Source organism: Chelonia mydas, chromosome 17 (assembly GCF_015237465.2).
Source record: "Chelonia mydas isolate rCheMyd1 chromosome 17, rCheMyd1.pri.v2, whole genome shotgun sequence".
NCBI classification, from domain to species: domain Eukaryota; kingdom Metazoa; phylum Chordata; order Testudines; family Cheloniidae; genus Chelonia; species Chelonia mydas.
This window is the reverse complement of record NC_051257.2, coordinates 10,255,632-10,277,745: the sequence shown is the minus strand read 5'-3', so window position 1 is coordinate 10,277,745 and position 22,114 is coordinate 10,255,632. Positions and strand designations below refer to the sequence as shown.

The 22,114-nt window shown below is 39.3% G+C and overlaps 1 protein-coding gene across 4 annotated transcripts in view; it reads right to left on the bottom strand.

The window, feature by feature from the left end:
- Positions 1 to 5,713: 5,713 nt before the first annotated feature.
- The window catches only part of PAFAH1B1 (platelet activating factor acetylhydrolase 1b regulatory subunit 1), a 64,304-nt gene continuing 47,903 nt past the window's right edge, over positions 5,714 to 22,114 (bottom strand). For all 4 annotated transcript variants that reach the window (XM_037880191.2, XM_043530902.1, XM_043530903.1 and 1 more), the window contains 6 exons: positions 20,200 to 20,368; positions 15,850 to 15,952; positions 14,814 to 15,042; positions 12,451 to 12,552; positions 11,661 to 11,817; positions 5,714 to 9,508 (listed from right to left, as the gene is read on the bottom strand). In XM_037880191.2, coding sequence (XP_037736119.1) covers positions 9,435 to 9,508; positions 11,661 to 11,817; positions 12,451 to 12,552; positions 14,814 to 15,042; positions 15,850 to 15,952; positions 20,200 to 20,368 — 834 coding nt within the window. In that variant the 3' untranslated portion in view covers positions 5,714 to 9,434. The remainder of the gene's footprint in view (positions 9,509 to 11,660; positions 11,818 to 12,450; positions 12,553 to 14,813; positions 15,043 to 15,849; positions 15,953 to 20,199; positions 20,369 to 22,114) is intronic.

The following is a 22,114-nucleotide window of genomic DNA, read 5'->3' as shown; positions in this document are numbered from 1 at the left end:
CAGCTTCCCACCTCTGGCCTCCCACGCTGGAGTGGGAACAGGACACCTGCTTGCTAAGTGTGAAAAAGCAGTGTGAGAGAGGTACCTGCTGGAGCAAGGCAGAAAACAAAATGCACATTACCAATATTGCATCACACGCAGGCTCAACTCCACCTGGGTTTGTTTTTTAAACTCAATTCATCAGCCTTACAACCACCTAGTCAATATTTTCTTTTAAAATAAATGCCCTCTCCAAGGAGTGGTACCCACTTCAGCCATTTGGCATTTCCTCAGGACAGTGCAAAGTATTTCAACTAGACCTTGGGAAAGAATGGGTGTAAACTTAAAAGTGTATCTGTTACAGCATCTGAGTCTAGCCTTGTTTCAAGAAACAATCAGGAGCAACCAGCTGATGATTAAGTGGTTTCCTCATAAGGCACAGACAAGAATGTAGGTTTGGAAAGTACAGTAAGGAGATACCATATTCAACACCAAATCAATTCTAATGAGTCTAATTGCAGTGCTGCCTAGGGTTAAACAAAGTTGCTCATTTGGGGGGCTATTGGAGAGAGGAGGAAGAAATGAGCAAAAAAAAAAAAAAAAATACAGAACTCCAAAGAGAATTGTAGCTATAACAGCAGAGAATCTCACTCCTTTTATACCTGCACTGTAGGAAAGAGAGCTGCAGACACTGATCCATAACATTAAACTACCAGGATCAAAGTTCTTCTAACCCCTCAACAGTTAAAGCAAAGAGGTTTTTCAATTCCAAATTCCACACACAGAGTAAGCCACGCATTGATCCTGGTAGCAAGTGGTTTGTTTGTTCTTGGGAGTGAGGGGACATGCACAGAAGGAACCACCTTTGCAATCAGTGTCTGATGTGAAACTTAACTGATCAAGACTGAATGGGCTAGAGCAAAATGAACATCTCGCTCCTGGGGAATTTAAATGAAATCTAGGCCTCCATCACAAAGACATCAGAAGATGAATTCATCTGTTTAAGTTATCGATGGAACCTTGCACTCAAGCGGAACCATGGATCTGTCAAAAGGTGGTGATGAGCTGCTGCTGCTGCTTTTCAGGATTTTCCCCAGCACCTTGACTGAAATACAACCGCCCTTGTTATGATGCTTTAAGTGCAGTTCGTGTACTGCCAACCTCTCCCTTTGCCTCCCTAGAGGTAGCTGAGGTTTTAGGAGGTCTGAATTTCCTAGAGCATTTTCCTTCCTGCAATCATTGAACTGGAAGGGATCTCCAGAGGTCATCTAGTCCAGTCCCCTACACTCCCAGCAGGACTAATTATCTAGACCCTCCCTGACAGGTGTTTGTCCAACCTGCTCTTAAAAATCTCCAGTGATGGAGATTCCACAACCTCCCTGGGCAATTTATTCCAGTGCTTCACCAGTCTGGCAGTTAGGAAGTTTTTCCTAATGTCCAACCTAAACCACCCTTATTGCTTCTTGTCCTAGCCTCAGGTTAGGAAAAACAATTTTTCTTCCTCCTCTTTGTAACAATCTTAAACATACTTAAACTGTTGTGTCCTCTCAGTCTTCTCTTCTCCAGACTAAACAAACCCAATTTTTTCAATCTCCCCTCATAGGTCATGTTTTCTAGACCTTTCATCATTTTTGTTGCTCTTCTCTGGATACTCTGTTTGTCCACATCTTTCCTGAAATGTGGCACCCAGAACTGGACACAATACTCCAGTTGGGGCCTAATCAGCACAGAGTAGAGTGGAAGAATCACTTCTTGGGTCTTGCTTACAACACCCTTGCTAATACATCCCAGAGTGATGTTTGTTTTTTGGCACAATAGCATTACACTGACGACTCATTTAGCTTGTGATCCACTATGACCCCCAGATCCCTTTCCGCAGTACTCCTCCTTAGGCAGTCATTTCCCATTTTGTATGTGTGCAACTGATTGTTCCTTCCTAAGTGGAGTACTTTGCATTTGCTCTTATTGAATTTCATCCTATTTACTTCACACCATTTCTCCAGTTTGTCCAGACCATTTTGAATTTTAATCCGATCCTCCAAAGCACTTGCAACCCCTCCCAGCTTGGTATCGTCCGCAACGTCTAGCAAGGAAAAGCTCCTTTTAACGAACATGATCTTGTCTCCACCACCATGTCATCTCAGCACCTCCCATGCATGCTTCCCCCCTCACAAGCCCTGCATGCTGGGAAATTACTGTTACCCGCATTTTACAGATTGGGGACCAAAGCCCAGAGAACTCCACTGCTCAAACATTCTGCGATAGAACTGCTCGACTAACAAACAGTCAACACTGCAGGGAAGACCAGCCCAGGGGTCCAAACGCCCAGGCTAACACCCTAACCAGGACCATCCTTCCTCTCCATTTATGTCAACTGCTTTTAGTGGTGCAAGTTACTTAAAGAATGAGCAACCTATCCCTGAGAATGTTGCTCTAATCACAGTTCTATCAATTCTGATTAACCCAAATCCAGTCACGTCACCCACTTCAGGCCCATATGGCAGGCAGTGGTATATACATTGGTTATTAGTGGGACCATAAAAGATACAAACTTCATCCACTCACTAATCAGGCTGGCAAGGGGACAACTGACTGTCACTTTTCATATAGTCAGTGGGAGGAGGGGGGGAATATAACAGAAAGCTGGCAAAAGCAGCAGGAGGAGGAAATTATTCATGATGAGTATGAAAAAATAGATACCTATTTTTATCACTGCTTCCTTTCCCAAAGGAATTTCCAGGATTTGAGTTCATGTCAAATATTCTGCAAGGATACATAATTAGCTGCAACTCTACCTTTTAGTAGAACAGAAAGGCCAACATTTTAACTCCTTCTGTGTTGAGTGGAATCCAGCCACCCTCCCATTCAACTGACTGAAGAATGGGCTACTCAGACTCCAACACTAAATCCCACAGCAGAGAATTACTCATCCGCCCACTACATATGAAACTGAATTCTGAAACCCTCCCAAACACACCGATCGGTTGCCTCTCAGCTTTCACAGAAAAGTGTCCTGGGAATTAGTCTTCGTTATTTGTCAAGCTTCTCTCAATAAGGCACTCAAAGTAGGGCTAAGCTATCCACCAAGAATGCGGAACATGGAAAGTCAAATGTCGATTTCAAACTTGAGCATGTGCGCACAGGGGAGGTGGGGGGGGGTTGAAACTTTCTGCTGCCTTGTCTTCCACATCATGAATGGAATTATTGACATGTTTAAAATTACAGAAGGCCTTTTCTTATTTGACCTGCTGCCCAAGATGGCTGATAAGTCAGGCGACCTCAGCAGAATGAATTTTCACATCTACCTGTATCTCAGCTAGAAATCTCTGTTCCGGCCCTGGCTCAGTCCACAGTCTTAGTACAGCCAGACAAGGAGAACATCAATGAAACATGAAAAAAAAAACACTCTGCTGAATTCTTTGTCAAAGGCAGCTAAAGATCCAGAAGTTACAGCATGCTGCACATTGCTGGACAATTTGGACAACCCCTTCCAAACCGGGCTGACAAGTCATCTTTTTCTAATACCATCTAGGCTGTACTTGTTTATTCTGAGAACTAAAAAAATAGAAATGCCTTTCATCAGTGTCAAATTCACTCCCTTGCTATCTACCACTAGGACATTAGACAGCAAGGGATGGGGAGAGGCTTCCCACTGAACAGATAGGGGTGTTTTAGAGCAATGGGGACACAAATGTAGGACTGGATGGGACCTCAAGAGGTCACCTAATCCATCCCCTTGCACCGAGGCAGGCTTAAGTATACCTAGACCATCCCTGACAGGTGTTTGTCTAACCTGTTCTTACAAAAGCATGACTGGGATTCCAGATCTCCCTAGGTAACCTGTTCCCATGCTTAACTATCCTTAGAGTTAGGAAAAATGTCATGATATTAACCTAAATCATTAGTCAGACCAGCAAAAGATTTCTAAAAATAAAGTTTGAGTTCTTTTTCTTGGCCTTCTGTTTGAGCCTTTCCCACAAGGGCTAGAAACTTCTAACATCAAAGCTCAAAGTTTCTCGTGCAATACATGATTCCAGGAGCTGTGCCTTCAAGAAAAAACACCAAATGTCATGATAGCTGGCAACTCTGGTATGGCAATTGCTAAGTTCTAGAAGCCTTTAAGAGTGATCATTCACTGTAGTACAGTATCCACTAAATATATTACGTGGACGGACCTTTCCGTAGGTTGCCAAAGTCCAATTGCATCTTCCCACTCCCTCTGCTAAACTGAAGCTTTTCCTTTCATTATAGCATCTACTCTTAAGTTCAGCAGTTGCTATTAAAGTACAAATACTGGGGCCTTCCGTATGGCTCTCATTTCATTCAACACAAAGACAAAGCCCATTTCTTTTACCTACACAATCATGGATGTGATGATAGTCAACTAGAACTGATAGGTCCTCTTCATGCAGTCACAAGATAATCTCCATTACAGAAAACACAGTTGCTACTGTATTCAATAAAATGGTTACTTCTGAGTTCTAGGTAGTCACGCAAGCTACAGTTTAACCTGTGTAAACTACCACCTGTTCTTTGTCCGGTAAGAGATTGGAAAATCCCCACCCACATAACTCTGCTTGTCTAACAAAAGCAATCCAAAATAAGCAACACCAAGCTAGCTTTACCTGATGTGCGATTTAGTACAAGCAAAAACTTCCTTTCTAGCCACAGGGAACAATATATGTGTAGTTTATCCTCAACCTCAAACGCATTCAAAACAGTAGCAGCGTGATTTAAGTTATCAAGCAAAGCCTCTTCCCAATGCAGAAGACTGGACTTGGTACAAGCAGCCTTTGGTGTTTGCCAGGTAGCACGTATCAAGCCTGAAAAGGTTCATAGTTGCTTCTCCTTCACTGATGGGGTCTTACTCATTTCCTGTATGTCAAACCACCACTGTAGTTTTCCTGCTCTTGTGCAAGAAGCCCTTCACACTGGGTCCCTTCTACCTCAACTGTTTCTCAGGTAGAGCTTTCTAAATCAGGTTGAGTGCTGCATATTAAGTAGCTTATGCTCAAAATTTTCTACTCTTGAAGCTGACAGCTGTGGAAAGGAACCATCCTCTAGATAAGGTAAGTCTTAGACAAAAATTGACCTCACACAAGCAAGCACTGCAGAGAGACGCCACTGCAATCTCTCTGTACTATTGCTACAAAGCATCATGAAGGCCATTTCAATAAACCTAAATCCCCATGCTGTGCTGATACCATCAAAAAGGCTGAAGACAAATAAGTGTTCCATTAAAAGCGTTACATCAACTGATGCTTGTTTAATAGGAAAGGACAAAATTAGGAGGTAAAGAAACTAAAAATAATGGGAAATAAAGAGTTAGACAGCTTCCTTTGAACTTTGCAGTGTTGTATCTGTGTCAGTCCCAGGATATTAAAGAGACAAGGTGAGTTAAGTAACATTTCATGGGACCAGCTTCTGCTGTTGAGAGTGCTTCTCTCACCAATAGAATTTGGTGCAGTGAAACATTACCTCACAGACCTTGTCTCCCTTGAACTAGTCCGTCAAATTTTCAATTTGCATCACTTAAACCCAAGATTCTCATTTATGTAATTAAGTTAATACTCTTATAATATTAGAGCTAACTAATCAACTTGAACTATTTACACACTTCCTGGTCGGAATGGGTTTTGGAGTTAAAGTGTGGAGTAAAATCTGAAGGGTGAACCTACAGAAGCTTTTGTCAGAATAGTGTTACTTCCTGCATCCAAGGAAACAAAACCACATCTAGTTTTATATGCATTTAATAGTTTACCAATTGGTACAATAAGTTTTTTTTAATATGCAGAAAACATGAATAAATTTTGTTTTACACAGTCTGAGAGCAACAAATCTTACTGTAAAACACAGAGCAGTATTATATACATTCCTTTACTGATTTTTTTTTTATTATTATTGTGTCATATCTTCAGTTAACTCCTACAGTTTGGGAACGGTTTTCTCCAACTGCCACCTCTACATCGTTCTTATGAAAAAAGTTGATGTTTGCCTTCATGTCAATGTCAGCATCAAATTCTAAACTTGAAGATTTCACTAACTTATCTTCAGAATGAACTGGGGGAAGCCTGAAGGATAGGTAGGACAAGAAAGCAGCTACTTACATGACACAGTGGAAAGATAAAAAGGCCAGTTAAATCCAGTCGTGACTTGTAAATCCAGCTCACTTCCGCCATCCCCCAAGTGTTCTTCCCTACCATTTTTTACAAGTAGTTTTCCCTCCACTCTTGGAGATTATTCTTTGTAGTAACTAGGTTTCTTTGTAATACACTGGACTTTATGTACAGCTGGACAGAGAATGAGCGGTCTAAGTGCCTTTTTCCTTCATTCAGTTCAGCAATTTTTAATCTTCAAATTGTTAAAGGATTATCAAGCCACCACGGTCAACAAAAAAAGTCTATATTTTTTCTTTTAAATAGCTTTTATGGGGAACAGAAGCTATTTAAGAGTGATATTACCAGGCAGTTCACAAAAACAGGAGGAGGCAAACAGAAGAAGCAGGGTACTGACAGTATAAGTAGACGGCTTGGTGAGTCTATAGCCAAAGCTTTCAAACCACTACAGTGCTCCACAGCCCTTGGAGAACTTGCTAGCAACTAGTTTTGCTTTGTTTTTTTTTCCTTTTTAATTAGTGCCCTGGGCACATCATTGGTCACACCATACACAAAAGCAGGACGGCTTTTTTAATCTTCTAAAGTGCAAGATGCTATAAAACATCAACTTTCAGATTATGTCTAAACCACAATAAATTTTGCACTTTCAAGAATGCATCTAGGATTTCCTGGGCACATGAAGTTAGCGTGGCACTGGAATGTCTGTCTGTTCTCATTTGTTTGAGCAAATAATTCGTATTTGTCTATTTGGGAATGTAGTACTACATGTTTTCGTTTAAAAATGCCAATTTTAGTAAGGAAAGTGACAAAGCAGCAGTGAACCTCTAAACCCTCCAATAAATTCTTTTTCCAATCCAAACCAGTAACCTCATCATTGTACTTATCACAGGAAAGGCACAGGATTAGACAGCTGACAGAAAACATTGAAAAGAGTGAAAAAAGATCAACACAGTGTAATATCAAGGGGCTACGCTGCAGGAAACCCTCAGAAACCCAACTCCTGTGTTGTAGCTTTCACTTTTTGTCTAAAAACAGGGCTTTAACTTTTGATCCATTTTAGGACCATCCCTGAGATTATTCACTGCTTATTAAAGGAGAAGACTGCAAATTAAGTTGTTGCAAGTTTAAATACTCAGCAGGGTGTTTCACTTTCTCAATCAAATAAAATGCTGCTTACAAAACTTTAGTTCCTCTTTGTCCCTGTAAATCAATCATTGCATGCTACAGGGGAAAAAATGCAGTGCACAATTTCCATATAATAGGTACCTTGAAGTTTCTCATTCATGTTTATGAATTATGTACACGTGTGGGGTTTACTTTACCCTTAAATAACTGAAGTTGCTAGATCCTATCAGGAATTAAAATGCAGTACTACTTTACAGTTGCAGATGTATAAAGAAATTTTAAAATGCACCATCTCCGTGTATTTGGAATTCTCAAAATAGGACAAATAAATAGCAGCAAGTTTTTCCAGTTGAAACAGCTTAAGCAAAAACAAACACTTCAAATTTGTGTATGTTTTACTGTGAAAAACATTATCGTGAATGATATAAACCACTAGATTTAAGGAATTAGCCTCCCTCTTCATCTGCTTTCAAAATATATTAACACTCAGTTTCCTCCCCTACACCAGAGGCATGTTTATGCAAGGAACCAATAGCAGAATCCAGGTCCTTCTGGTGGTTTTATGGACCCTTTTTGTATGCGACTGTAGGAAATTAACAATCTTACCACTCACCATTTTCTCCTTAGTGTGTGTACACCCTCCAATCCAATGCTTTCCATTGAATCATTTCTTTAAAAAGGGACAGTTTTAAAAGCCATGTAAACAAAATGAATAAAACAATGCACAGAATAAATTCACCTATTAAAATGTCAGACTGGTAACTTCATTATATTGCAAATTTTAAAGTGGATTTTTAAAAAGACCTGGTTAGATAAGCAATGGATTTCTTTATTATCTACAATGGAATCTGTCACAAAAATGCTGATTAAAATATTCATTTGATATTTTCATTCACTTCGGATCAAAATATGTAATTTTAGGGATATGCAAATTAAAACTTCTACCAGAAATGGGTTACTAATTACCAAATCAGACTAAGATTTTGTTTGGTTTTTAACATTTACCTGATAGTTTCATTCCCACACTTGGGCAGCTCATTATAAGGCTATAAATGTGAAAATTATTTTTAGAAGCTTGTATCAAAATCTGTAATGGAGTCAGTCCATCACTCTACAATCAGATCCATTTTAGTGCTTTATTGAAAGAATTTGAATACTGTACCCTAAGATCTTTCTTACACAGACCACAGTAAATTTTGATGCAAGCTATGTTAAAACTTGTTATGTTTTATATTACCTCACATTTCAGAAGGGTTTGAGGGGGCACTGACGAACCCCTGTATTCCCCTGCTTCCCACATAGAATACAGGGAGAGTGTCCTTTGATATTGGGTAATGAGCATTGCACACAAACCATGTCAAAACCAAACAGTAAACTGCTACCACAACGTAGTCACTGCAGAGATTAAGCTCTAGTTGGAAATTAGATCAAGTTCTACTAGGAAGGACGACGCCTCTTGGAAGTATGTCTAACAAGAAAAGCATTAAGCTTAAAAGTTTTACATATAGCTTAACCACTGAATGACCAAATAAAATAAATATATCACATCAGCTGCTACTAAGATGTGTTCTCTTATTTCAGATTTACAAGTTAATTTGTTTATATAAATACACCACCCTTTGCGCGACAGGAGGCCAAAACAAATGTATTCTATTGATTTGGCAAATGGGTCATGACAAAAATCCCAAAGTTTAATTAATTCCCATTAATTACATATAAGGTTCAGAAGATTCTGAATTGCAGCCTTATTATCTAGTATCCTTAGAGAAGATTTATTAAGCACACTTAAGTGATGTTCTATAGATACACATTTCTGAAAGAGCCCTACAAAACTTTTCCCAAATGAGGTCACCAATTCAGGCACCAACAGACAGCAGAAAGAAAAACAGGTATAATTATACAACATAGAACGACACCGTCAGCTATTCAGTTAAGTGCCCTATTTCAGTTATCCAACTTCTGCCTTCATAGGTCTGATGTGACCAATGCCAGCCCATGTTCTTAAACCTATGGTACTTCTAGACAACGTATGTAAATTTACAGTATACAATTTGGATTCACCATGCATGAATACTTTGTGTGTAACATTTAATAAGCTCAATCTACATCCAGAATAATTTACATGAAAGGACAATATTTATTTAAACAGAGCTCAATGGATAACCATGGTATCTGAGTGCATCCAGAGGAAAAGGGGGTCAAATGTGACTTCAATCAACGGCACTCCCACACTTTTACTGTTTGATCTACGCTGCCAGTAACCACATATGGTGCTGTCTTGTGGAAATCTGTGAGAAAGAGAAACTCTTATTAAATGAATGCAACAATTTATAGTGTTCTCCCTCCCCTTCAAAAATATCTTTTCCCCCCCTGAAAAGACACAACAATGCTATAAAGATCAAGGAGAGACTCAGCATGTAAGGTCTTTGGGGCAGGGACCATCTTTTGTTGTGCCAGGCACTGTACAAACACAAGCGAGTCAGGGCCCATGACAAAACACTATTGCAACAGAAAACCATAATAAGCCTAAGAAGCATTCCCTAGAGTGTTGATGGTAGTCAGAATTACCAACGCAAGTGTTAAAACTCCCCAGCCCAGGATGTTACTGGAAGGGCGAAGTTAAAAGATCTTGCAACATAATTTCAACAAAAAGCATACTCCGAATATTCTAAAAAGGGTGCAGATCTCGATTTTCTCTGGAGTTCTGCTCAGGGAACTATGTTCTGAATCTGAGCCACAAAGGTCCCAAATAAGATAAGCACTCCCTCCCCAGTGATTGTTCAGCTAGAAGAACGCTGGTGTTCTCTGTTCTCTCAAGGAAAAACTCTCCCCTTTCATACTGAAATGTTTGGATCTTATTAACATTTAAATCATAAGCTCTGTGGGGCAGGAAAAAAGTCTTACTCTTTTTTTTTTTTTTTAGAATGTGTTGTGTAAATATAAGGCTGTATCAAGTTTGTAGCATAACTTAAGGTGTACTAAGTAGTCAGATTGCTATCAGTTGGAAGTAGGCTTAGGTCTTGCATCCTTTGGCTACAAATTCAAGACACCGTTAAGTAACTTCACGCAGATCAAAGTGTTTGACTTTGGACATCAGCATATACCATGTTTTTATTCCTGGAGTAGACAGATTTAGTACTGATCAGGAATGGATGCGTGTGTATTTCACAGGCTTTAAAAGGGGACTGCTTTTCAGGGGAATCTGAGAGGCATTATAAATCCTGTAATCAACTTCTGATCAGGTCAATTGGTGGACAATATGTATTGGGAGGGCTAAGTGAAGACTTCATCACTGAAAAATTAAGAAACATTAATAATCCTTAAAAAGCGGGTGCTATAACATTTCAAATGTATATAACATTAAGAACTTGATGTTATCTAACCCTCATCTTTTCTTTACTTCCCTATTGACTTTACTCCTTTTAGCAGTAAAACCCCTGGGCATGCAGAAAGCCTGACTCAAGTGCTAATTGTGATAAACACACAAATACTTAGTGGCCTAAGTTTCAGGCCTATCACCACCTTGACACAGAGGGTTTAAAAGAACCTAAAAAAATTCTAAAGACTACAGAAAAACCACCACAGCTAGAGATAAGAGATTCTATGATAAATCCAGCGTTTTTCTTGTCTGGGTAGTATTTTAAACTTTTGGGGGGGGGAAGAAGATTGAAAAGCTAATAAAGCCAATTAGCACAAAACAAGAGCGCACACGATGTAAAGTATTTAAAGGGACAGCTATTTTTAATACACTGTACACACAATCCCCTTCCACACATACTGGTAAAATGTTTCAGACCAACAACATTGCAAGTTAAAGCTTTTATCCACAGCACTTCACCAAACCTGCTTCAACCCTATTCGAAGGGAATCTAAGTGGCTTGGAGGCTAGAATATGTACATGTCTGGCTTGTTTGCTGAAACTCAATCAATGCATGTGGAGGTTTTTGATGGAATCATTATCCACTAAAAACTGGTATGATAATACATAAGCTAATGGCCATCAAATAGTAACTTTTAATCAACCACCAGCCTAAGAGGAATGTGAACCACTGAGCATACATTAGGGTTTGTTTTAAATATAAATGGTTGACTAACCTTACAAAAAATCTTGAATAGCAAAAGTATTTTCTACCAGATTTTCTCCCTGTAATACTGTATTGCTGATGTACCTTAAAATTAAACAGTCTTTTGGAACGGATTTTGTGCATTACTGATGGCAGCACGGCTTAGCTAACAGTGCATGAACTGCAAGTACAGAAGCAGTTCAGATGGGTGCCAAAAGGCCTTACATTTAAGCAGACTATTACTGTTCTCTCTCTCAGTTCTGTATTTAAGTCTTTGGGGTGGATATTTCTGGCCTAGAATGCAAGGAGTGAAAGTGCAGAAAGTTGGTAGTTTTGGTTTGGTGTTCTGCAGTAAGCATTGTAGAACAATACATACCCAAAGAGGTAACAAAGTGTTCGTGCGCATTAAGGGTTTTCATACATCGTTTGTTCTTGTAGTCCCAGACACGGAGAGTCTTGTCATCAGCACAGCTCAAAATAAATTTTCCTCCAGAATGGAACAGAACGCCACGTACCCAGTTATCATGGCCCACCTTATGAACAAGCAGACATAAGAAAGTTCTTACATTCTCTCTAGACCTGCTTAAAAGCATTTCAACTGTGTCTCATTAGCAAGAAGATGTCAATATGGAATGCCTTCATCACAGGATGCTAGTCTATTTTCTTAAAACCCATCCAACATTCCTTGTCTGTCCTACAAAACAACAGCAGCCCGTGTGTCTTCAGTGTTGGATATTTACACCAAATTTTCATCCCAGCCTTGATAAGTGTTGCAACCGCAGCCCAAACACCGCAACACAGTTGATTTCACTTTTGAATTTGCTGGGTCTCACAAGACACATTTATGTAGGGCAAAATTTAGACAAAACTAAGCTTAGTTTCAGAAGATGAATCAAGATACCCAACCACACAATAGTACTCCAGAACCTATGCTTCTTTCACCAAGAAGAGCATTGTATTTTATTTCTTAATGATCCTAACAAAAACCAAATACTGATGCTATTATGTTGTATATTTTGCATTAATATGCTTTATTTTGTTGTATCTAGCATTGCAGAAGCTTTCTAAAGGAAGAGAGGTGGCCTATAAGTTTCAAATTCACATTTAAGATCATTCATTCGGTTACTGACTAAAGTAATATGTCTGCAGTACAGAAAAAACCTTACAAGTGTCATAAGGCACATGCCAGTGCTAATATCCCACATCTTAATGGTCTTGTCTCTGGATCCAGACAGTAGGAAAGGCCCAGGTTTACCACTCTTCTTAGTCTATGGAAACAAGCAGACTTTTAGATTATGGTATTTTTCCATAAAAGAAAAATATGTAGAGACCTCTCAAATGACACCCCTAATTTGAGTGATATTTCTAATTAAGCGGAAACTGGATTGTTGTCTGACAAGGTTAAGGCTACCAAACACATTCTACCAAACTAAAATAAAAGTTCATCAGGATTTTATTAACATTAACAAAGAAAAGCACAAGCATTGAACTATTATATGAAAGCTGCAGCAAGAAATATAACTGAAAGTCGTCCCCCGTTCCCCCCCGCCAGCGACCCAAACCAAGTTTTCATTTAGAAGACTTAATAATGGTGCCCCCTTCTTCTTAACTTAGTAAGACTGAGTCTTCTCATTTAACATGCTGGTGGATATAGCCTGTGGCTTCCTCGGATCAAGTTCCAGTAACAGTCCAATAATTAGACTAACAAGACATACCTTTTCTGTATTCTGAATCTTCATATAAATCAATTAATTGAGAGAGTAATACTATTTGGAAACCCTTACTCTGTGTGAATTTCCATTAGCCCCAATCCCAAATATCAATGCAATATTCGGTTGTTAGCTGCACAGCTGAAATACATTGCAGTCCTAATACATCTGCTTGCTTCTTTTTCAAAGTAGACTGTCAGACTGTATGTAGTTAATGAATCCAGAAGAGGGCAGGAGAGAGTACTACTTTAGGTAACTAATTTCCTCTTGACATGGTAGTTAACATTTGGAAATTACCTCAAAAATTGTTAGTATATTAAGTGTTTTTAAAAAAAGTGAATAAAATCATCTTGACTGACATTTGTCCAAACCTGTCATTCTCACAAGTTACTATATAGCTGACATTGGTCTACTGCTTCTTTTATTTCACCTAAATAAAAAGGAACTTCCAACAGCCGCAGAACTGTCCACACAACAGAACAGCACATTTTATGTCACCCTTAAAAGGGATTTGTACAAATTCTGAACAAACCTTTCTCACTTTGGGCAAATGGGATGTGAGGAATCATTAAAAAGGGATAGAGAATAAGACGGAGAATATCTTATTGTCCTTATATAATCCATGGTATGCCCACATCTTGAATACTGCATACAGATGTGGTCCCCTCATCTCAAAAAAAGGATACTGGGATTAGAAAAAGGTTCAGAAAAGGGCAACCAAAATGATTAGGGGGTTGGAATGGGTCCCATATGAGGAGAGATTAAAGAGGCTAGGACTTTTCATCTTGGAAAAGAGGAGACTAAGGGGGGGATGTGATAGAGGTATATAAAATCATGAGTGGTGTGGAGAAAGTGAATAAGGAAAAGTTATTTACTTGTTCCCATAATATAAGAACTAGGGGCCACCAAATGAAATTAATGGGTAGCAGGTTTAAAACAAATAAAAGGAAGTTCTTCTTCACTCAGCGCACAGTCAACCTGTGGAACTCCTTGCCTGAGGAGGTTGTGAACGCTAGGACTATAACAGGGTTTAAAAGAGAACTGGATAAAATCATGGAGGTTAAGTCCATTAATGGCTATTAGCCAGGACGGGTAAGGAATGGTGTCCCTAGCCTCTGTTTGTCAGAGGGTGGAGATGGATGGCAGGAGAGAGAGATCACTAGATCATTACCTGTTAGGGTCACTCCCTCTGGGGCACCTGGCAGTAGACAGGATACTGGGCTGGATCGACCTTTGGTCTGACCCAATACGGCCATTCTTATATTTAATCTCTTGTGTACTAGGACATTCAAATCAAAGCTCAACTCAGATGAAGTCCCCACAAATCCTTTAATAGGCAGCCGGCCTCTTCATTCCAGATTAGTTTTCCCTACCACTTCTCAAATGCCCTTTAGGTGATTAAAGGAACTGCCCTAACAACAAAAATGTACTCTCTCTTTTCATGTTCCTTGCAGGTTGGGAAATGGGGCTTCTTAAAAATCAGAGCATCTCCCTCTTCTCCCCAAAAGCAGAAGAAACTTGTCACACACACACACACACACACACACACACACCCCCGACCTCCTGATAGTAAGTTCACAGGTAGCTCCTGAATTTACACAAAAAAGTCAATGGCAAGGGCACTAGAACCTGTGAACTCAGGAAGTGACACTGATAGGAACAATACCCAAAATGCGTTGTCATATATCCCTTGCACCCAATTATAAAAAATGTTTAACAGATTAGGCATTTACTTTTAATACTCCAAAACCTTTACAGTTGTCTTTGTACTGTATTTGCATTGAACAGGAAGGAAAGAGATGTACTGTATTTAAGCTTACCTCAGATCCTGTAGCTTCCGATATGGTGGAGTATGAGCTCTCAGGAGCCCAAGAAATGCATTCTACCACATGCTCATGTTCTCGGAGCTCAGCTTTGCATTCCTTTGTTGCTACCACCCAAACACGCACTGTCTGGTCATTAGAACAGCTGGCAATCAGGGTGCCATCCTGATTAGGTCGCACCATGCGCACCCATTCTCTGTGCCCCGTGAAAGTCTTCACACAATAACTATCAAACATAAAAGCAAGTTATGAATCAGTCTAAGTATGTTGCTATAAAAACATCTGGTGTATGCAGTTTTGTGGTTTAGGGACACGGGGGCTGTTGTTGAAGCGGCTATGACTATAAGGTGGGCTACTGATGAACTGAAGTATCAATATGCTGGCTAAGCAAGATGGAAAAGGCTCTAGAAGAGTTAAAATTCACGGACAGAAAGGTCACTAGATTAGAAAGAAAAGGCAGCTAAAATAAGCAGACAAGGAAGGAAGGAAATATGAAAGTAGTAAAACAGCAGGCCTAGAGAAAAACTAGTGCTGAGAAAATTAACCCGGGTAAAATACTAGGCTTTTTTAAAAGACATCCGGGGAGATCTGGAGAGAATACAGAAATACTTCACTGTGTGTTCAGAGCATATGGTTGGGAGCAGGGGAGAGAGAAGCAAAGATTTGTGGGATGGTGTTACATACGGAGGAATGTAGATGCTGACAGTACAAAGATGGGAAGAGGCTTTTGTCCACACCAAGAATGGCACACCTCTCTAGTAGCTATAAAGGTATAGTCGTTGTGGCTCAAAACTATATAGCAATCTATTGATTATATTCCTATAGTAGACTACAAGCTCACAAGGAGCAAGAGGGGAAAAATCAATGTGTGGTTACTGGATCTTTGGGGCCTAGTCACTTTAGCAACCAGTCTCAAGGGACACAATCCAAAGGGTATGTTGTGATGACATTCAAGCTATATATAGTACACTTCTTACAAAGGGTACAGTGTTTCCTTTTGGTATGGACGCTTTTTAAACAGAACTATACTTACCCTGTTTGAACTTCCCACATTTTGATAGTTTTATCCCTTGAGGCAGAGACTATGTGATCTCCGTTGGGCATGATAGCTACTGAAGAAACATTATGATCATGACCTAAAAACAAAATCAAGCTTGTATTAAGTAGTGCTCTGACACATAGCATTACAATGCATAAGCAATCCAATATTCAATTCTCTTGAAAAATTAAACTACGATGTACTACAACTTTTATGGGAGAATATTAATACAGAAGGTTATGGGGGTATTTAATGAGCCAAGGAATATTTCAACGCATCTGCCCTAGCATGTCTAGTGTTTCTGTATGGCAGTGTTCGGGCATTAACATATTAGCCACACTCCCTTTTGTAATTACTTTTACATATATGGTGCGCGTTACAGGGTAACCACTGTTTGCAATAAATTCTGCAAATATGATACAGCAACACCATGTTTCTTGGAAAGAAAACTCTGAAGGAAAATAACTCAAGTTTTCGCCAAGTGGGCAAGCACAAGACCTGAATGACAATCCTCATTCAGGGGCTTAACACAATTTTAAAGATTAAACATTTCAAGAGTGCCTCATTTTAGGCATAAGTTATAGTACAACTGCATTATTGAGACCGACATAACTGATGGTCTCTCCCCTTATTATCTAGTAACTCAAGGAATGGGATCAGGATTGAGTCAGAAAAAAGTCAGTTCTAGTCCAGGCTCTTCCAGATTCACGGTGACCTTGGATATGTAGTTTCACCACTTGGCTTCATTTCTCCCATCTAGAAGAGAGGATACTACCGTCCATCCAAGGGTGTTGAGGATTATTGAATTGGTTTTGGGAAGGCAACGTTTTCCATGTAACAAGAGATAATATTTCAAACATCTGAATAAAAGTGTTATGAATGGAAAGTATTAGTAAATTTTGCTGAAATAATTTTAACACAAATCTCATCCAGAAAAAGTGTGTATTGTTTTGACAAGTCCAATTAAACAAACAAAAAACTTTGACCATATCAACAATTGATATTTGTTCATTCATGTAGAGGTACTTAAACATTTAAGATAAATGCAAAATAACTTAAAAAAAATACTGCCTCCAGCTAAGATGTTGGGGCAGAAGTTAATATTTCTAAAGCTTTGGGTACAGTGATTTGAATAATCAGGGCAGCAGTTTAAGAGTATTAATTTAAGCAACCTCCTGTGTAAATATGAAATTCTAGTATTCCCCAAAAATTAGGTTACTAACAAGGAGGTTTTAGTGGCAAATGCATAATGTCTTGCCTACCAGATATCTATGAATAAAACAGGAAAACTCACTGAAACAAGTTTAAATTCTGCAAGATTTACTTTTTAAACTCCCACTAAAAAAATTAACCATTTTAGTGGATATTAATCATGCACATCAAGAGTCAGAGGAATACTAGCTTTTGGTAGATTTTCTGTACTTCATACTGCTCCATCAAAGTGATATCCATCTCAATGGTCATTTGGAAAAAGAAAAAGGAAAAGTTTAAACAATGAAATTATGACGTATGTAGTGAAGCCATTTCGCCCATACCTATGTTAACTGAAAGAACATGGTTTACAAAAAACAAATATCCTGTATGCTGGACATATGTACACTGGTTCTGAAATACTGCAGTAACCAAGAATCATTAGCATAGCAAGGGGGAAAAAAAAAATAGAGGAAACACCACAGATTACATGTACTTTCTGTAGCCCACTTAAGGTGAATATAGCCCCTATTCACCTACTGCTGAATGATTCAGAGGTGCTTAAAGAGGAGCAGATGCTTCACTGAAGACTCTGGGCACAAGAACAGCCATACTGGGTCAGACCAAAGGTCCATCTAGCCCAGTATCCTGTCTTCAGACAGTGGCCAATGCCAGGTGACCCAGAGGGAATGAACAGAACAGGAGATCATCAAGTGATCCATTCCTCGTCACCCATTCCCAGCTTCTGGCAAACCCCTGCCTAATATCCAAATGATGAACCTATCCTCCATGAACTTATCTGGTTCTTTTTTGAATCCTGTTATAGTCTTGGCCTTCACAACACCTCTGGCAAGGCTTTCCACAGGTTGACTGTGCATTGTGTGAAAAAATACTTCTGTTTTAAACTTGCTGCCTATTAATTTCATTTGGTGACCCCTAGTTCTTGTGTTATGAGGAGTAAATGACACTTCCTTATTTACTTTCTCCACACCAGTCATGATTTTATAGACCTCTATCATATCCCCCCTCAAACATCTTTTTTCCAAGCTGAAAAGTCCCAGTCTTATTAATCTCTCCTCACATGGCAGCCATTCCATACCACTAATCATTTTTGTTGCCTTTTTCTGAACCTTTTCCAATTCCAATATATCTTTTTTGAGATGGGGCAACCACATCTGCACGCAGTATTCGAGATGTGGGCCTACCATGGATTTATATAGAGGCAATACGATATTTTCTGTCTTATTATCTATCCCTTTCTTAATAATGCCAAGCATTCTATTCACTTTGACTGCTGCTGCACAGTGAGTGAGTGTTTTCAGAGAACTATCCACAATGACTCCAAGATCTGAGTGGTAACAGCTAATTTAGACCCCATCATTTTATATGTATAGTTAGGATAATGTTTTCCAGTGTGCATTACTTTGCATTTATCAACACTGAATTTCATCTACCATTTTGTTGCCCAGTCACCCAGATTTGAGAGATCCTTTTGTAAGCTCTTCGCAATCGCCTGGGACTTAACTATCTTGAGTACATCTGTATCTGCAAATTTTGCCACCTCACTGTTTACCCCTATTTCCAAATATTTATGAATATGTTAAATAGGACTGGGCCCAGTACAGACCTCTGGGGGACACCACTATTTACCTCTCTTGTCTGAAAACTGACCATTTATTCCCTATCTTTTAACCAGTTACCAATCCATAAGAGGACTTCCCTCTTATCCCATGACTGTTTACTTTACTTAAGAGCTTTGGTGACAGACCTTGTCAAAGGCTTTCTGAAAATCTAAATACGTTATATCCACTGGATCCCCCTTGTCCACATGCTTGTTGACCCCCTCAAAGAATTCTAGTAGATTAATAAGGAATTTCTCCTCTTTACAAAAACCATGTTGCCTCTTCCCCCAATTATGTTCGTTTGTGTGTCTGACAATTTTGTTCTTTACTATAGTTTCAACCAGCTTGCTCTGTACTGAAGTCAGGCTTACCGGCCTGTAATTGCCGGGATCACCTCTGGAGCCATTTTTAAAAACAGCAGATAGGCAGCTGATTGTTTCTCTTCTCTTGTTCTTCGTAGACTTTTCAATACAAACTGTGTTTCTTTAAAAAAAGATTATCTATTCCTGCTGATCATTCATTTTTAATACAACATCACCACAAAACAGAGAATTATCTTGAGATGATGCAGCAGCATATGAATACTTTTGTTCAGAACTTTCTGAAGACTGCAGGGGTGGCCTTCATATTCTCCACCCCACACCCACAACCCATCACCTCCACCATGTGTCTTTGTAACCTTGAATTGGGTGAGCCTGGAGGCTTTTCACTTTCCTCTGCACCATGGGGCACAGATCACTTGGAGGTTTAAACTATGTCAAGAGTGAATTCTCTGTAACTTGAAGTCTTTAAATCCTGATTTGAGGACTTCAATAACTTAGCGTAGGGGTCTATTATAGGAGTGGGTGGGTGAGGTTCTGTGGCCTGCAGTGTGCAGGAGGCTCATGATGGCCCCTTCTGAGCCATGCTATGGCTCCTGAAATTCTGACAGACTGGGAAAGTGTTCATCCACCACTGTACAAGGAACCCACAATTTACATACACAATTTATAGATCAAGAGCAGGAAGCATGTTAATTCAAAACAAGAAAATGTGGAACAAGAGACTCCCATTAAAGGTAGATTCAGTATACCAAGCAAAATAGCAAAATAGCAAAATAGCAAAATAGCAAAATAGCAAAATAGCAAAATAGCAAAATAGCAAAATAGCAAAATAGCAAAATAGCAAAATAGCAAAAACCACTTCCCACATGTACCAAGCTATGTTTTATACCCCATTCTCTTGTGGGACGGTCCCATTTTCTATTGAGCTCTGGACATAACAAGTACTAAAGCCATCCATCTGCTGTTTCACTGAAACCACCCCTACAGATATTTTATTTCCAGTACCATCTCATACACAGCAGATTAGAGATGCATTTTCAATAATGATGGGACAGAATACAGTTATGAACAAAGCACTCCAAAGGTTAAAGATAACTCTTTTTGGTATTCCAATTACATATCCGTTCTCACATCAGCAGTTTTCTGGATCAAAAAAATAAAAAATTGATTTCTCTTCATCTTATAGATCACTAAGTCAGTCTCCTTACCATGCATGGTTCTGATGCAATCAAAGCCCTGGAAATCCCATAGCTTAATGGTCATATCAGCAGAACAGGAGGCCAAGAGTTTGCCACTGTGGTCAAAAGAAATATCCTGCACAGAGTCTGTATGTCCCTTAAGGGTTCGTTCAAAATCGCCTGTCTCATAATCCCACACCTGACAAGTGAACAGAAAATTCGTTAACACCAGCTTATCACTCTTCATGTTCTCCAGCTTTATATTTGCACCCCACAGGCCAGTCTGGCACCTTGTTCAATAATTAACGTGAGCAGGAAACAAAGGAAGACTGTCCTAGAAAAGCCAAGCAGTGGACGAAAATAAGGCCGTGCTATATTTATATGGTTTAATTACATTTAAGTTAATTATATTTAAAGAATAGGTGCACTTCCCAGATTTCGAAATAAATTAATGTAAATGGTCTCCTCTACAATGTGACTAGGAAAAGAGTTTGCTGCATCCCTGAAAAGTCTTGATACAAATTACAAGAAGGAAGAAAGGAAGGAAGGTCACGCGAGTGAATAAAATTCCAATTAGGTAGAAGAGTCCATACAGATATATGCAGAGTCCTTTTCCCTTTCTCACCCACTTCCACAAACCCTTGTCAGTGTTCTTCCCTTACACCCTACCCCTTTCTAAGCTTTATTGTGCCGTTAGTAATTAGGGGATGCTAAAGAGCCACATGGTCAACACTCCCGACTGGAGAGCAGTATACGAACTCTGCAATATGCAGCATTTCGGTCAGGTTAGGGAAAAAGATCTGAGGTCACTCCAAAATTTAATATTAAGTAAATAGAATCTGGCATCAGCCAGGACACTAGTCAATAGAAATATGAAACACATTTGCAGTAAATACTTATCTAATTAAGAGGTGAAAATGAAGTATTCACACTATTACTTGTCAATACTCTATTAAACAAACCACGATGAACATAAACCTACTTCACTTGGAAAGAAAAGCTACTACAGATGTTAATTTCTTTAATGCCATTGGCCTCATCACAATCCAATTGAGGATTAACTAAATTAAGAGTTTCACTTAACATTTAGAAGCATGAAAACATCTGTGATTCTAAAATCATTAGCCTTATTTAATACCACAGATAAAATGAGAGGTGATTCTAGTCACAGCTATTATAAGGCTTAATTTCTGATGTGACCTGGTTTCTGAGGCTGCAAAGCATAATTAAGAATAGTCATGGTTTATGCTGGACCTACGAAATATACAGTTTGTAATCTGTGTAGCTCTTCATCACTTCAGCATTACTTGGTGTTAACAAGTGAATGCCAGTTTAGAAAAATGACAGATGGTACTATATAGTCTGAATTAAAGAACAGCACTCACCAGATAAATTTCTTCTAATGGAAGAGAGTGAAGGATACACAGAGCTTATGAAAAAAAAGTTTCCAGTAACATTTAACAAAGGCCTTTAAGAATGCCACTACACAGTTTTAGCTGACCTTGTTAGAGAAATAATTCCCTCCCCCCACAGGAACGACATGCCTTGGAGCCTGGAAACGTAGGCTCTGCTAGAAGACAGGACCTTGCTCTTTTTTTTTTTTTTTTTTTTTGGGGGGGGGGGGGGGGGGGTCACTGATATACTGGTAATAAGCTAAATGAAACAGTAACAAGTATACCTATGACTACCTACCTACCAGACTAGGTAATTACTACACTATGAGGGACACTATGCCGTTCGGACTCTCTGCCTAAGGTGGTTCAAAGGAACTGAGTGGCAGTTGGGAGTCGTTGTGCACTTTATGCCCGGGGGAAGGAGTGTCGTGAGGGCATGCAGAGTGCATATACAACCCCTGCGGACACTGCTGGTGAAAATGTTCTAACCTCCTATGCTGGGGCAAATGGACACTAAGTAGAATCTACACGTGCAGTAACTCGAAGAATGA